The sequence below is a fragment of the Lynx rufus genome, unplaced genomic scaffold (assembly GCF_022079265.1).
Source record: "Lynx rufus isolate CCGP_SWC_20201006 ecotype Redwood Valley unplaced genomic scaffold, mLynRuf1.p SCAF_8, whole genome shotgun sequence".
Classification (NCBI taxonomy): domain Eukaryota; kingdom Metazoa; phylum Chordata; class Mammalia; order Carnivora; family Felidae; genus Lynx; species Lynx rufus.
The window spans coordinates 75,112,582-75,129,384 of record NW_025814896.1 but is presented as its reverse complement, the minus strand read 5'-3'; the positions used below and the strand labels follow the sequence as shown (position 1 = coordinate 75,129,384).

General features: G+C 45.3%; 1 protein-coding gene across 2 annotated transcripts in view; it reads right to left on the bottom strand.

Moving 5' to 3' along the window:
* The window catches only part of CCDC85A (coiled-coil domain containing 85A), a 200,239-nt gene extending 183,685 nt beyond the window's left edge, over nucleotides 1-16,554 (bottom strand). For both annotated transcript variants that reach the window (XM_047069832.1, XM_047069833.1), the window contains exons 1-2: nucleotides 16,288-16,554; nucleotides 8,390-9,338 (exon numbers count right to left, since the gene is read on the bottom strand). In XM_047069832.1, coding sequence (XP_046925788.1) covers nucleotides 8,390-9,338; nucleotides 16,288-16,554 — 1,216 coding nt within the window. The remainder of the gene's footprint in view (nucleotides 1-8,389; nucleotides 9,339-16,287) is intronic.
* Nucleotides 16,555-16,803: the final 249 nt, after the last annotated feature.

Genomic DNA, 16,803 nt, shown 5'->3' with positions numbered 1-16,803 from the left:
CACACTGGACTAGAGAAACCAACTCACTCAGGAAGCATCAGAGACCTTTGAATTCAGGGCCAAAAGTTAACCCAAACATTCCATCCCTGAACTATATTAGCAGGCAAAAATATTTTGTTTGCAAAATTTTGAAATGTACAGAATCACCCCTTTGTTTTATGTAGCCGAAAATGAAATTGACAGATAAAAAAGTCATTCAATCTTAAATTCAATACATTTAATGTTCTATTAAATACACATACAAGAATACTAAGTACAATATGGGCGTGTGGGTATATGTACAGACAGTACAAATAGAAATAGTCTTTGAGCAATTACCAAACCCAACCTTTCTCCCTAACATAGTCCATCTTATAGAAAAGCCTACAGTAGGCCTAAGTAAGGATCTGCATTAAAAAAAAAAAAAAAAAGAAACTAAAATATTATTGCTGAAGTTTTTATTTATCTGGTAATTGAATGTGCCTAGTTTCAATCCAGGTCCAATCCAGGTCACAACCCAGAACCTTCTGCACCTTTCTATAAGGATTCAGGTACACATGGGTGCCTGGGTGGCTCAAGTTGGTTAAGCGTCCAACTCTTGGTTTCAGCTCAGATCATGATCTCACTGTTCGCGGGAGCCCTGTGTCAGGCTCTGCACCGACAATGCAGAGCCTGTTTGGGACTGACTGACTGACTGACTCTCTCTCCCCCCCTCTCCCCCCCTCACCTGCTTGTACACATGTTCTAAAAGTAAATAAACATTAAGAAAAAAAGGGTTCTATAATACAAAACTCTTTGTTATGTGAAAACTGTAAATGGCCACCCAACCATGTGGGAATACCCAGTTACGGTCTTTTATCTTGAGGACAAACCAGTATTGCCTTCACAAGGGCAATAATGCAGTCTGCTATTCCTCTGCCACTTTCTCGGACACCTCTCCTCTCTCCTGATTAAAGATTTTCTGGCTCAGAAAGAGCAGCCACTCTTGTTATTGGCAACTCTTGAACAGCGCTCTAAAGATGAGGTCATTTATATCAGGGGCAGCAGTAACCTGAACCTGACTCTTCTGCAGATTAGAGTCTCTTACAAATTAAGAGCTGAGATTTCATGCTTGTATTGTCAAGTGTCCTGTGATCTAGATATTGAATGCCAAATTTCCTAGAACTCTTAAAAATCAACTCATTTCGGAGCATGAAATAGTCTTTATTTCTTAAGTATTCAGAACATAAAATATTCTTTATATTTCCTAGAATCAAATTTAAAATAACTTTAAGTGTACACAGTTTTTCCCATAAACATTACATACTAAAATATTATCAAGGGCAACCTGGTTGTGCCCAAATACCCAAGAAGCAAATATTTCTGAGTTTTTATATTACAGCAGTATCTTAGTTATCGTAAGTATAGTCAAGACCCAGAAAATAAGAGAAGCCTTGAAAAGCCAAAGTACTTACTGATGCATGGCACGTGGCCCATACACTATAGCTCACGCATTTTACTGCTAAAAGGACACTTTAAGATCACTCACTCCTACTTTAAAAACAATTCTAATCAATGTGGTTATCCACTTTCCCAAGGTATGACCAGCCATTAGAGAGAGAACAAAACTCAGAAACAGCAGTGAGAAAAGAAGTTCAAGTCGGGCCAGTGAACGGCAGCAAGGACTTCTGCTGGTACTTGATGTGACTGAAAATCCATTATTTACAAGTAAATATTGAGCAAGAAAATAATAGTCATGGGGGGTGGGCATCTGATGTAAGAACTCCCACTTCTACCTACCAGAAGAGTCTGATGCCTCTAAGCATCAGAAGTGGCTAACATTTATGAAGATTTTAGACCTTAAGGTAATAAATTTGTCCGGAAAACTTACTCTATCAAGTATACACTGACCCAATAGGGCTACACAAACTTTGTTATTTTTAAAACTCTGGCAAAGTTTATCTTCACATTCTTTTTTCCAACCAGTGGAGTTTGACTAAGATCACTACATCAATGCCTCCAGAACCATCTATCATTGCTGTGAGTAGATGTATATAGCCTTATAGAAAAATCACTGTATTTGTACTCATTTGAAACCTTTGAAAAGTTATCCGGTGAAATGGAATACTCACCCTGAGTTTTCACTTTTTCATGCTTTTTAAAAATTATTTCAATTAAAAAGATAAATGCATCACTAATTCAATGATTTTTTTTTTGAAGTTTTATCTTCTTGCAATGAACCAAAAACACATTCAGTTGACTTCAATTGGGTCTAAAGAACATAACTATAATCAGCTCATAGCAGCAACTGGCTTACATGACTAGATGCCAGGTGCATTTGAACACTGGTTTGACTAAACAGAAGCAAACTGAATGTTTGGCACGGTTCACATACAAATTTACTTATTAATATAAATATATACACAGACAATCTCCTTTGTGGAAAGAAAAATGGTCCCCTAGATCTAAAGAACTTCTATGACTTTATTATTGCCAATGGAGTTAAAAACCTTAAATTCTACTAGAAAATACCTTTCTAGGTTTTCCAATAATAACCTGCCTCTCAGCAATTTCTTAAACTAGATTTCCAAAACCAAGCTTTCTCTGTCACTAAATCAAAACGTATTCTCATGAAAAATGCACTAAGCTTTGCACACACAAGTATAGTACGATAATTGATTCTATTTTTCAAAACTTCTTAAACTATTGTCTTATCGAAATGTGTATGAGGCTACCAAATTACCATACCTAAAGCTTAGAGATCAAAAAACCTCATCTACTCCTTTATCCACCTACATGCTAGTTCACACAATAGAAAATACATTCAGAGATGCTAAATTTAAATCCGTTGTTGGTATTCTGTAACTGTTGAAATTTTTCTCCCAAGAGACAATTTCTATTGTCCAAATTCATTCATAAATGATGTTCTAACTTTTTCTAAGCAAAATAAAAGATTTATGAGAGCAATTACTCATGCCATAGTGCACCACTACTTAATTTACAGACAACCTTGCTTCAGAGGATTCCTGCTGTCCTCTTCCACACACAGGTTATCTTACCCCTCATAGACAAGGTCATTCTGTGTTATCAGCGTTTTTCGTTTGCTCATTAATAACCTCAACAGAGAATAAGGAGAAATCTGAAAACTCAGAGTAAAACTTATGAGCTAGGAGATGTGAAATGCAGCAGTCTCGGTGGGAAATATTCATTAGCACTGCAGGCATTGCGTGATCTACATGCACCATCGGCTTCCACTATACAAGGGTTAGAAATCCATGTGCTTCTCTTTCAGTTTGGATGTGAAGGCTTTAAAAAGTGGTTCTGAACTACTCAGATGCCAGAGTCTCCCCGAACTAACCTAATAATCTCATCCACCAGAACCACAAATTTTCAACCCATACCCCAACCATACCTGAGAACCTTGAGAGTGGGGGAGATGAAGTTTTACAGAACCGGCTGGGGTCAGTCCTTCTCAATCCCCGAATTCAACAAAGGAAGGGAAGATGTTAACTTTCTTATTCCCAAAAAGCTTGAGCTCTTCATCACTTCTCTCGCTCTCTCTCATTCTCACTTTGACTCCCACACTCACACTCACACACCCCTCTTATACAACACACACTCGCCCAGGGCAATGGTTTTCACCTGGTCTACTCATTAGAATCACCTGAGAAGCTCTTCTTGCAATGTACCCAGACACAGGGCAGACCAATTCAATATGCATGTGGAAGTGGGGCCCATGCACTGGTAATTTTGCAAAGCTACCACAGTGATTGTAATCTGCGGCTAGATTGAAAACGCTGCTTTCTCTGAAGGAGTGGTTTTGAATCAGGGGCAATTTGACTGACTCCCTATCCCCTGGGGTCTAGAGACTTCTTTGACTGTCATGACAGGGGGATGCTTGTGGGTAGAGCCCAGAAGGCTGCTAAACCTCCTGAAATACAGAAGACAGCCCACTGCAACAAGGAATGATCCGGAGTCCCAATGTGAATGGTATCGCTGTTGAGAAGCCCTGCTCTAGAGAAAGAACTGGTGGAGAAACAGGGAGAAATAGTCTGCTCTCTCTCTCTAGAGATATCCTCACAAAAGAAGTTAGGATGCCCTTAAGAAGGTTTCAGGAGGGAGACCACAACCCTGACTCTCCATCCAGCAAGGCTGAGGGTAGTTCTAAATGGACCCTGCCCAACACAAATGAACAGTTTCCTTGGGGGTGCTCTCATTGACCAGGCTGTTGTTGAAGGAGAGCATGAGTACTGTTCACTGAAATGTGCCCTAAGACCACAAAGTAAACAAGACCTACCAGGATAATTATGCAATTTTTTTAGAAGACAGTAAACAACAGAGGACCGATTCTTCATTCCTTCTCAGTTGGTGATAACCAGCAATACGTGCCCCTAGAATTAAAATAAAACTACCTTTATTACTTTTTCAGCTGGATTCATAATGCCCAAGAGGTGAACTACTTGTATGGGCTTCTGAGCATCAGAATCATCTTTGCCTGGAAAGTCAACAACAAACAGCTATTGCTGGAAGGACCCTGAATCATCCACAACAACCATGACTTAGGCCAAGAAGCTACCTATTCAAAAGCAAAGATCTGCCAGCTGATAACTGGAAACAAAACCACTTAGTTTCATTGTGGAAGGGAACATTTTCACCTAAGAAAGTTTGACCCAACCTTGGATTTCAATGGGATCAGGGAAGTGAATGCCCCCATTCGCAAGAAGGCTATCCATGTGTGTACAGGTCTAGATAAAAGTGGCTCTACAATTACTTTAATTACAAATCTGGTACACAGCAAATAACCAAAATGAATAGACAAATGCCTTAATGTCTACATGTAATCATGTTTAATCTACTTCCTCTTTGTGCATGGAATTCTCTGCAAATTGAAAGGAAACAGTTGAATAAAGAACTTCTAAAAAATGCATTCACCTCATGCATTCATGAGGTATTTTTTTGTTTTGTCTTTGCTTTTGTTGTTTTTCCATCATCTAATTTAAACACGGCTATATAGTCTTGGATATTTTTAAGAGAGGAAAAATCCCCAAAATTCATTTTTGTATCCAGTTGGAATTTAAATTAATTGTCTTAACCAAAGGAACCTCTTGGATACCAAGTTCATCAACTACTGGGTTCACTGAGTTTGTCATAAGATGTAAAGATGTCCAAAGCACTGTTAAATAAAACAGTACAGTAATTGTTTTCACTGATGTTCCATTAGCATGTGTATGTGTGTCTTTTGGAGGGAAGGTTACAAGTAGGACAATATTCTGCATTATGTTTCATTTCGGTTTCATTCTGCCATAATGAAGACACACTTCCCACCTGCTTTCACCTACTACTTTTTCTTCAAAAACATGCAAGTGATAAAGGAGCATAATGCAGGCTGAAGGCAGAGTGCAAGTTAGCACATCCCTCCCCCAGGTGGGATATGTGTGATATTCCTCAGGCAGTCCTGGCTGCCCAAGAACAAAGGAAAGGAAAGAAAACAAATGGTTAACTGATAAAGATCACAGTCAGGCAGGACATGGGTCTCCATCAGTTTACAAATATCTCAGTAAATTACAAGAAAAAAGGCAATCTTATCAATAGCCTAATCTCCAGAAACCTGTAGACTCAGTTTCCAGGAGCCCCCACATCACCTTTCCATAGTGATTTGGGGAACAAAGGCAAGAAGGAAATGGCAGGTAAAATTATATTTCTTTATAACCTGCAGCAAATACTTGAGGCAAATATAGAGTAGAACATTGCTCCAGGAACTCCCTACTGTCTTAATGTTAATGTTTTGCTAGAGGGAAAAACAACCTTAGCTTGACAATAGCTAGGCCTCCAGTATCCTTGAGTCTTCTTTAGCATACGAATATCTCTTTGGAAATTTTCCATTTGCCTTTCCATCTCCAACTCCATAGTATAATAACCAGTCACTCTTCACAGCTCCAATGCAGCTCTTTCTTGCCCACGGGTCCTGTCCCTGTGCTTTACTAAAATCCCCTTTTTGCACCAAAGATGTCTTCAAGAATTCTTTCTTGGCCCTTGGCTGGGGAACTCCCCACCACCCCAGAACCTCATCACAAATGCTCACCCAAAACACTCATTATCTCACACCAACTCCAAACAGAATGACTCTATAAATGACTCAGCAGATCTGCAATTTAGGATTTACCTTGTGAATGGTTCCTACTTGTTTCTATGCCAATGATTCAACCAAAGTGTGCAGGGATTAAGAATATGAAAAGTCATGTCTTACCATCCGTATCAAAAATTAATTTGTAACAGCAGGATAAATTCAAGCTACCAATGCCCAAGTTTATAGGCTGATGATCCATAAACATCTCAATGTGCCACTTATTTTCCAACTAATTATTGAAATAAAAATGCAATGCAAATGCACTACAAATATACTTTGGTAAGGATATCAATTGTCAGAAGATAACTTACATAAGAATGAGAAAACCTGAAGTAAACATAAGAATTAAATACAGTGTTACTCTAAATACTGCATCTATGTCACATCAAATTTTTAACTAAATAAAATGGTTAAATATTAAAAATCATTTGCTGGACCATGAAGTTTATCTGAATCCGGGCAATAATAAACCATGGTGTGATGTCATCCACATCTAAAAATATACCTTACTTTATGCAAGGCATTGCTTAAAAATTGCACCTGAAACCTCTTCTTGTGAGTTAAATCGTGCCTTCATTAAACTAGAGGAGTTCTTTATTTAAAAGAGCACACTGGGAAAGAAAAGAATTGTTTCCTAAGTGAACTACCTGCCCCCAAGTAATTTTGGGGGGGAGGGGGAGGGTCAAGATACAGAGTTTCCCTAATAGTGCACATGTTTACTTCTCATGCTCATTAAAAAGTAATTGAGAAATGGAAAAGCCATTAACTTGACCTTCCCATTAACCCATTACTCCCTGAAGACAAGCTTCCTGGCCAATGGCTCACCTCACCACGGTAACACAACTAAGATATCTTTTTAAATGACTTTCATCTCTTGTGAGAAGTGCACAGCCAAGGCTGCCCACAGCAATCAGGGCAGCATCTGGGTCGGTCCTGGAAAGAGCCAGGGGAAGGCGCAACTTACAGAATAAGAGCCCTGGCCAGCCAGCCAGGAGGCCTCAGCACCCAGAGGTGGCTTCTCCCAGCTTCCACCTTACAACCCAACCCAGAAAGCAGCAGCATTTCTTCTTCCCCACGCTTTCCATTCCATTTGCACTTAAAAGAACACTGGATGCATTAGAAGCCAAGCTTCAGGACTCAATTTTCAGCACTAGGAGAAAAGGATTAGGATAAAATGGGATCCAACAGGTAAATCCCCAGGTACAGTATTGAAAATTTACCCCTTCATGTCACTGCTAGCATTGGCCACGTCCACCACTGCTCAGAGCTCACTGCACGGAGACTCTGTAGCAGCTTTCAAATAAAGCAAAAAACCTCAGGTATTTTGGATGAAAAAAACCCCACAGTTTATAAAACCAAACATTTTAGTTCTAACTCAACCATAAGTAACATAAAAGGATTGGGAGGGCATTTTGGTTTTATTTGTTTGTGTGTTTGTTTTCAGAAATGATTTTTTTTTTCCTCTCTGGAATTCAAAGTGATTCTAGAACCAAGATGCAGAAAATGAAACCTCTTCCAAAAAGGTTTAGGGTCAGGTTTAGAGCCACCTCTGCAAATGCAGTGGATGTTACACTTTGAAAACCAAAGGAGAGTCTAAATACATCAGTACCTTTTAAAGAGGAACGTTTAAAAAATTGGGGAGGCCACCTCACAGTGTAAAAGAGCATGCTATTCAAAGTACGTTTAGGGGAGTCTGGTGGGGGTGGGAGATTTTAGAGCATAGAGGGAAATCATTTGATGTGTTTCTCATGCAACCAACAGGAAAAAAATTCTCCAGGTAAAGTAAGATCTATAGGCATTCAGAAAACATGGCCCCAAGCCTGTTTGGGGACACCGTATTTCTTTTTCAATGTTATTGTTTTTCATAATAAATACTCATTTATTTATGCACATAAGCTGTTAACTGGATTCAAAACCACGCTGGGTCAGCGGCTGGATGAGAACCCCAGTAGGAAACCGCACACAACTAGAAAAACATTCAAGTTCAAGACGGAAGAACCTTAGCTTGGTTCTCTGTTTATCTTCAATAGGCACACATCTCCTCCTGACCACTCAGGGTCCCATGGAATTATTATTCCTCTCCTTCCCCTAACGCCTCATCCTCTGTTCTTCTCCAGGCTTATTTGACTGATAACTGTACAAACTACAACAAATGGAAGGGAAGAAAGACAGCGAGACTCCTCTCCCCAGCCCATCCCCGTCCAGCGCCTGCACTTCCTAATGTGGCTGGAAAGCCCTTCACGGTTCATAACTCTCTACTGAGCTGTCCCAGCCAAGGCAGCTCCCCGGCACGTACTGACCCACCGTTCATGCCACTGTAGACACTCCGGTGATGGGGTGACACGTCCTCCTGCGCCTGCCTTCGGAGGGTGCCCTCCCTGCTGCCTCCGCCGCTGCCTCCGCCCACATGTTTGTGATCAGGGCTCCCCCCATAATGCTGTTTGAGGTGCTCAGGACTGGTGCCCCTGGGTCTGGGTAGATGCTCCAGGCTCCCACCGAGGGCGTGTTTCTGAAGATGCTCGGGGCTCCCTCCACTGTGCCTGGCATGTTCAGGGCTGCTCCCAGGCCTGTGCTTCTGAAAGTGTTCCGGGCTCCCGCTCAGCACATGCTTGGGCAGCGTCTCGGGGCTGCTCCCGGGGTGTGGGTGCCTTTGCTGTTCGGGGCTGCCCTTGCACAAGGGTTTGTGGTGCTCGGGGCTGGGTCCTTTGAGTGCTTTTGGGTGATCCGCGGTGCCGGAGGCTCTGGGTTTCTGGAGATGCTCGGGGCTGGTGCTCCTGTGCTTGGAGTGCTCTGGGCTGCCCTCGCCCCGGGGCTTCTGCAGGTGCTCTGGGCTGCCGCTGCTCGCGTGCTGCTTGTGGTGGTCGGGGCTGTCGGTGCTGCCGGTGCTGGAGGTGCTGCTGCCGTCGCCCACATCCCGCACGTAGGGCGCCGTGGAGGCGGTGAGCTGGCACAGGCTGGCCTGGCTGTCGATGGAGCAGCGGCTGCCCGCGCAGCCCGCGCCCTTTTCCTCGTCCAGCAGCACGCAGAGCTCTTTGAGCTCCATGTTCTCCTTCACCACCTCCTCCTGCTTCACCTCCAGCTCCTTCAGCTTCTGCAGGTATAAGGCCACTTCCTTGTGCATCACCCCAGCCGTGTAGCGGCCCAGTCTCTGCCACTCCCGGGACACCCTTTTGCCTTTCTGCCGGTCATCGTCCAGGAAACAGCAGAGGTCTCTCAGCTCCTGGTTGTCCTCCTGGAGCTTCTGGTTGATATCCTGAAGAGAGAGACACAACCATTCAAGGGAGGTGCACATCTGAGGCATCATCAGGCTCAGACCTGCTGGGAGGGAGGCTGGAATTGGCGGATTCTCTGTGATGTTAGGGGAGGAGGTGAGAAAAGGAGAGGAAGCTGATGACCCGTAGCCTTGCATAAAAATAACAATAACGGGCATGGGTTATGCCCCCTGCCCAATGTTTACTTGCATCCTGTCATCAAATTGTCACCAAACACTTGGGGCGATAATGATTATTATGGTTCTTTTACAGAGGGGGCGACTGGCCCTCACTAAGCTTCACTTGCCCAAGGCCATCCCGTCAGTATTTAGGGAGCAGTCAGTTAATTAACAAGAAACTAGTAAAAAGCAAGGACCCCGTGTACTGCCGTCAAGGAAGAAAATGGCTGCTGTGACCGGTGAAATGCTTAAAAGCTCTGAGGCAACAGGCCTTCCATCAGCACAAATATGCACTGCCTGGTGTTCAGCCCTTGACATGGGAGGAATGGCCCCATTCCCTCAGGGGACCAGCACAATTGCCCTCTAGTGGCATTTCCACCCTGCACCCCCAAGCCCTACTTCCTGTACCCACTGCATGTCTCCCAGGCATTCCACATGAAACACAAGCAACACCAAGCTCTTGTGTCATAGCCAAGCTCTCCTCCCCAAATTGCACCTCTTAGTAAATGCCACCTCCACCCATCCTGCTGCCCTTTTTAAGAACCTGTGGTCATGCCAGCTTCTCCTTCTCCCTCACCTTTCACTTCTGAGCTAAATGGGTCTTTTGGACCTTACCTCTGACATTTCGCTCATCTTGTCACTCCCATACATAACATGCTTAAAAGCACCTCACTGCCCTTAGGATAAAGTGCAAAATCCAAGTCTCCCAAGACCCCCAATCCTCTTACCCTGGTCTATTTCTCCTGCAAAAATGGTGGTCCACTCGCCCCTCCCCCGTTCATGCTCTGTCTCTCTCTGTCCCAAAAATAAATAAACGTTGAAAAAAAAAATTAAAAAAAAAAAAAAAGGGGCGCCTGGGTGGCGCAGTCGGTTAAGCGTCCGACTTCAGCCAGGTCAAGCTCTCGCGGTCCATGAGTTCGAGCCCCGCGTCAGGCTCTGGGCTGATGGCTCAGAGCCTGGAGCCTGTTTCCGATTCTGTGTCTCCCTCTCTCTCTGCCCCTCCCCCGTTCATGCTCTGTCTCTCTCTGTCCCAAAAATAAATAAACGTTGAAAAAAAAAAAATTAAAAAAAAAAAAAATGGTGGTCCACTCATTCAGTCACAAGTGTCTAGTAAGCATCTATTATGTGCCAGGTATCAGTCCAGGTGCTAGGGACGTATCAGTGGCCGGCCGCAGCAAAGACTTTGACATCCTATGGTGGATGTCAAATGTCAGATTTCATTCTGGTGGGAAAGACTGGCAAAAGGCCAGTATAGAGCACAATACCATGTCGTGGTAAGTGCTGGGCAGAAAACTAAACTAGGCTAAAGGATACTATCCTTTAAGAGGAGGCACCTCACCGACAAAGGAGAACATTTGAGCAAAGACCTGGGTGAAATGATGGAGCAAATGTTTGAGGGAAAATGATCCCAGGCAGAGAGAAGGGCAAGTATTTGCCCTGAGACACATGTGGCTGACGTCACAGTGAGGCTAGTGTGCCTAAAGCACAGGGAGCGAGGGGGCAGAGCTGGGAGAGGAGGTGGGAGAGATGAGGCCCAAGGGGGTGAGTGTTGTGGCTGGGTAATGCTGGGCCTTGGCAGCCACGAGGACTTTGGATTGTTGGAGCCCTGAGGATAGGAGTGAGGATAGGGTTCATTTTGTAAAGAACCACCATAGTTCAGTATGGAAAACAGACTGATGGAGGCGGGCGGTGGATAGAAGAAAGGGAAACAAGATAAGGTAAAAGCCAGGAGAGATCACGAGGAGGGCACCAGGCTGGTCCAGGTAGAGGGAGACAATGGCAGCTTGCACACATGGCAGCAGCGGAGGGGGTGAGACCTACCCCCACCCCCACATCATGCACTGAACCACACCAACAATGGCCCGGTTTCAGGGCCCAAGGAACAAGCCCTTCCCCTCTTTCACTTGGAATGTACTCCCCTAACCTTCTGTACAGCCTAAAGGTCTCACTTCATAAGTCACTTCCCCAAAGAAGCCGTCCCTGACCACAACCCCCCATCTAAAGGAGGTCACCTTGTACATCACCTCCTCGATTTCACCTCTGTGGCACTTATTACACTTATTGGTTTGGTGGCGATGGACCGGGGGCAGTTACGGGGCTGCTACCTAAGATCTCCCCTGCTTTACAAAGCCGGAAGACCCCTGGTCTTGTGACTTGGTCATCCAACCCAGAACTAGAGGCACTCATAGTGGACACTCAATCCCCCTAAACTCAGATTCGCTCCAACAGCTCGCCTGCTACTTGTGAGAAAATAAACTATAAAACAACCACACCCTGCACCTCCTAACAGTCTCGAGGTCTAAGATGGGAGTCATTTTCAAAGCCTGAGGAATAAGAGGATCTTGTGCAGCATGGTTCCAACTCTGATTCTAACTCTTGGCATCCTGACTACTCTGTCTCCATGTTTCTGATGCCCGTCTCTTCTTTCGCTTCTCACTGCCACTTTCTGACCTCAGGCCTGGCCGTTTCCAAGCACCTCCACCTGGCCTCCCTGCCTTGGTCCGCCCCATCCTCGAGCTTTCCACGCCCACCGGATCCAAGCTCTCCTTGGCCAGACTGCTCTTCAAAATCACCCCCTTAATGTTATGTCTCTCCTGCGGCAGCCCAGCACTTCCCCTTCACCAGGAAAACGAATAAACCCTTTGGCCAAGCCGGGAAGGCTTCCTCTCACCTTTCCACCTTTAGCTCCACCTACATCAGCTAATTATGAACCCTGATTATATCTAACTTCTCCACATATGAACTTGACTAAGAGAAGAGATTCCTCTGACAAGTCTCCCCTCGCACTAGAACAGCCACTGCTTGCAGCAGCAACAGGCATACATGAATGAACGAAGTAACTTTCCCACCCACTGCTTACTGCCTGTAAGACACTAGCTGGAGAACTTACTGGGCATCATCATTTTTTTCTTCAAATGTAGATGTCTTAGCTTCTGGGGGGACAGAGTCCATTCCAAAGTCTTTTGTGTGTGTGTAGTTGACGTGCCTGGCATGGTGCCTTGCGTACAGGAAACAATATATGTTTATGGACTGACCAACCTTTTAAAGCCCTAGGTCAGTGGCCAAAACAGGATATAGCCCCAGCTACTGAGGAAGGATTTCTTATTCTTGTTTCAGTAAGCCCCTGAGAGGTTGGAGTCTATGGTTTTAAGGGAATAAATGATCTGTTGACACTGATGCTTTAAGGGAAATCAGAAGCTGTGGATATTCAGAGAAAAGAACACTAAAAAAATTAATCTTTCTAAGCTTCAAAAATTATTCTACATTTAGTTGAATCCTGGCATTTCATAGGAAGTTCAAGCCATGTTCTTTTCCATTTCCAAATGAACTTCTAACTGCAAATACTTCCTTTTGACTACACACAACTATTCCTGATGTCTCCAGAACTGGGAAATAAACAGGACCTATGTTACCACGAGCTTCATGGAGTTAATGCCTTTCCAAATGGAGTACGGCATATACTGCCCAGAATTCCAGTTGGGGTAGAAGGGGTATTGGCCCATTTCATTTTCTTTATCAGCACTCCTTCTTCCAAGAGTAAATAATAGTCTTGGGAATACAATTTTGAGCTATTTCCTTTTCCTTCTGTGGAATAGCTAAGCAACCAATTCGATAATAATCTTATAAGCCAGCTTCTTCAAATCTGCCACATTAAGATCTGGGCTTTCTTTTTCAAAACACGAAGTGTCCTTTTAACATTGCCACTGGCCACAAGATGTTATCCATCTGTCTAAAGTGGACTTTTAAAAGATTAAACCCACCTTACGGCATAGCACTCAAAGTTTCAAACATAAGACTCTCAACTATTATATCTTTGGTGAAAGAATTGTTCTAATCTGTTATTTTTCTTCATTACAGGGAGGGGGATTGGTACGTTGGGGAGCAAAGAGGAACATTTATGTGATGCAGACAACAAATCTACAGATTCAGTGCCCCCAGATCTGCCCCCTGTCCCCTGAAACCCCAAGTCAGAGCAAGCTGAGTGTTGGTATGTGCACAGCAGTGCATAGATATGGTTCTCAGAATCCAATTCCTTATAACATCAGAACCAAAATCTCCTTTCTTCACCCCTTTCAGGATCACATGCTCTAACTACATAATGTCAACTCGCCCAAAGAAAAGAAAGCCAGCCTATTTTAAACATTTTATATCTATGTGACCTTAAGAAAGCTATTTAACCTCATCTATGTATCATTTAATCCTTGACAAACCTTTTGTGGAGTTAACATCCCCATTTAGCAGATGAGAAAACTGAGGTTTGGAGAAGTTAACAGGTGCCCAAGATGTCAGACTCCAAATCCTTCATCCTTCCGCTGCCCCATCCCGCTCTGCCTCTTAAATGTTTAAACACAAACAAGTCAGCCAGTGCTTGGTTGGACCCAGTCCCATGTCCCTCAAAGGAAAAGAATGAGTGCTCGCATCTCCCTATCTCTATAGCTGCAGTATCATCTAGTAGCCTTGAAAATATTTAGATGCAATTGCAAAAGCGGATCACAGATAGGAGCATAAAAAAAAAAGAAGTGTTGTGGCCTTAATTACCCTAAATTTACAGTCCTCAACTGAGAATCCCAAACCATCAGAGCCAAAAACAAAACCAAAAATCCTTCCTTCTAGTTAAGCTGAAATAAATGAGTGCACATATCATTTACTCAGGCAACCACATTAATGGATCACTAGGGTGTCAGGGATGTTCAGAAAGTAACCAGCCCCATCTCTCTGAACTTGATAAGGAGATGGACAGGAAAGCCTTTTTAAGCCGGGTCATGAATCTAGACCACCAGGAGGGTGGGATGAAACTGCCTTTAACTGGCTTAATAGGTATTTTTCTAAATGAGGCTACTAGAATGAAAACCAGGATCCCCCACCACTCACACATAGCACACCCCCCAACACACACACACACACACACACACACACACACACACACACACACAGGCAATCCATACAACCCAAAAGAACCTACAAGTATTTCTGAGTTATTATGTCAATGCCCCATACTATTCAAATCTTTAGGAAATTAGTTGATTAATTACTTAATTAAAAACTCTTCCAAGTTACATTATAGTTCAAACCATGGAATAAGATTAAATTGGAAAGTTATGAACTATACCTTTGTCCAGCTTTGCCTAAGAAACCCAACCCTGGAGATGCACGGCTACACATTTACATGCCCTTTCCTGATGACAGCATCTACCATTTTTGTAGTCAAGTCCAGTAAAACTTCCCCTACATCATCATAACGTATTGTCACAACCCCCTAGGAGATGGTTATTATCACTTGCATTTTATTGATGAATAAAACGAGGTTCTGATAAATTAACTACTCAAGCTCACCGTCCTGGCAGATGAGGATTCTGGATGCACACCCACCTCTGAGATGATATTCCCACTATGCTAGCTAGCCTGCATCTAATCCCCCAAGAGTGTGGTCTGGTGCTTAATAAATACTCCATTAGTAATGAATTAAACCGAAGGAGAGTGTAAGCCTTGGGCTTTTTCTGACTGTGGGATTTTCCTAACTGCACCCACTCTAGGGATATAGGACAGTGACTTGGGGCCCAGGAAGAAGGCCATCTTCACCTGCACCGGGCCCAGCACCCAGGTAAGCATCTGGGATCGGCCCCCTGCACTCCTTTTGGCCCCAGAATCCCAGAGCTGGAGCCCTGAGGTAATTAGGAAAGTGTCTACTGCCCGAGAAGTGGGGTGGGAGTGGAAAGGGGACAAGAACAGCATGTGCCTGCAGGAATTTTCTCCCTGACGTCCCTGTAGTGTTTTCGTTTGTGTCAGGCTTCCTATAAACAAAAGCTGAACAATGAGAGGAAGGAATACCAGGAGGCACCAGTGCAAGCATCGAGGAGAGGAAGTTTGCGGTGCTCCCTGGCAGGGTGGATCCCGGCCAAGGGTCTCCCGCAGCCAGGCTGGCCAGCACACTGCTGTCACACTCAGAGCTCTCCAAGGAGAAAAGAAGTTGGTGGGGTTTTGGTGTTCTTTTCTTGCTTTTTTATTTTCTTTTTTTTTTTTTTCTAATAGCAAAGAGGGAAGGCTACTTCAAAAAGAAAACATTGGCTGACACTTGGGGTGGTACCTTTCAAATCCCCTTGTCCCCTTCAATGCTAGATGAAATTATAATCAAAGCCGGGGGGGGGGGATGGGGGACAGGACCCTGGATGACGCCATCTAAACTGAGAGGAAGGAAAGCACCGGAGCAGGTAGAAAATGAGAAGACAGAGCTTAAGCTCCTCTGCACTGGATGACACACGCCAGCTCCGAAGGTGGAGCCTGCGACTTTTCCCCAGGCACCCCGCCAGTCCTCCCCAGCATTGGCGCCCTTTCCTCATCTGCTGGAGAAGTCGTGGTTCCTGAGCATCCGTACCGCTGACTCCCAAGGACAAAGATGCCCTGGACTCGCTCCCTCGCTCACCTTTTCCCTTGCCTACTGTGACCCGGCTCCCCAAACCACTGATTTTCCAGGCTTCCTAGGAAAATAAAGGTTCTGCATGCCCATCACCTCCCTCCCTACTTTTCAGCATCCTCCCTCGGCGCCCACGCCTGCCACAGAGGTCAAGTGAGAGCTCGACACTGGCTCGCCCTATATAGGGAAGGGGAGACCAATCGCTTCCAAAGTTTGGAAAAGTTTCCAAAGGGCTGGGGATGGGGAGCAGGGGGTGCTGACCAGGAGAATGGGGAGGATCACCTGTTGACGGAGGGAGGGAAAGTTTGTCTGGACCCACCTCCCCGGGGCGCCCCGCTCCCTGCCCGGCCCCGCGCTCACCTTGAGCCCGCGGATCTCGCCGAGGTGCAGCTGCAGGCGACGGTTCACCTCGCGGATGAGGTTGCTGTGGTCCAGCATCGCGCTCACTTTCTCGGCCTCGGCGCGCCGCAGGCTGCGGATCAGCTCCTCCTTGCTCCACTGCAGCAGCTCCTCGTCCGACACTTTGGACAGGTCCTCCACGGCGGCGGCGGCGGACGGGCCCGCAGAGGCTGGGGGACAACTTTCCGCCGCCGCCGTCGCCGCTGTGCCTCCGGCCGCCTTCGACATGGTATCCGCGCGGTGGCAGGTGCGAGTGGGTGGAAGAGGCAAAGCGACTCCCGAAGGCGCGGGCGCGGCGGGGCCGCCTCCGCCCACACCCCTGTGCGCTCCGGCGAGTCAGCTGCACCGCCCGGCGGCCGCTGGGTTGGGGCGGCAGGGGTCGCGCTGAGCGGCCATCCTACCTCGCCATCCCGGCGCGCGCGCCCGCGCACCCCCAGGGCCGGGCAGTCACCCGCGCTCTGCTGCCGAGGCGCGTCC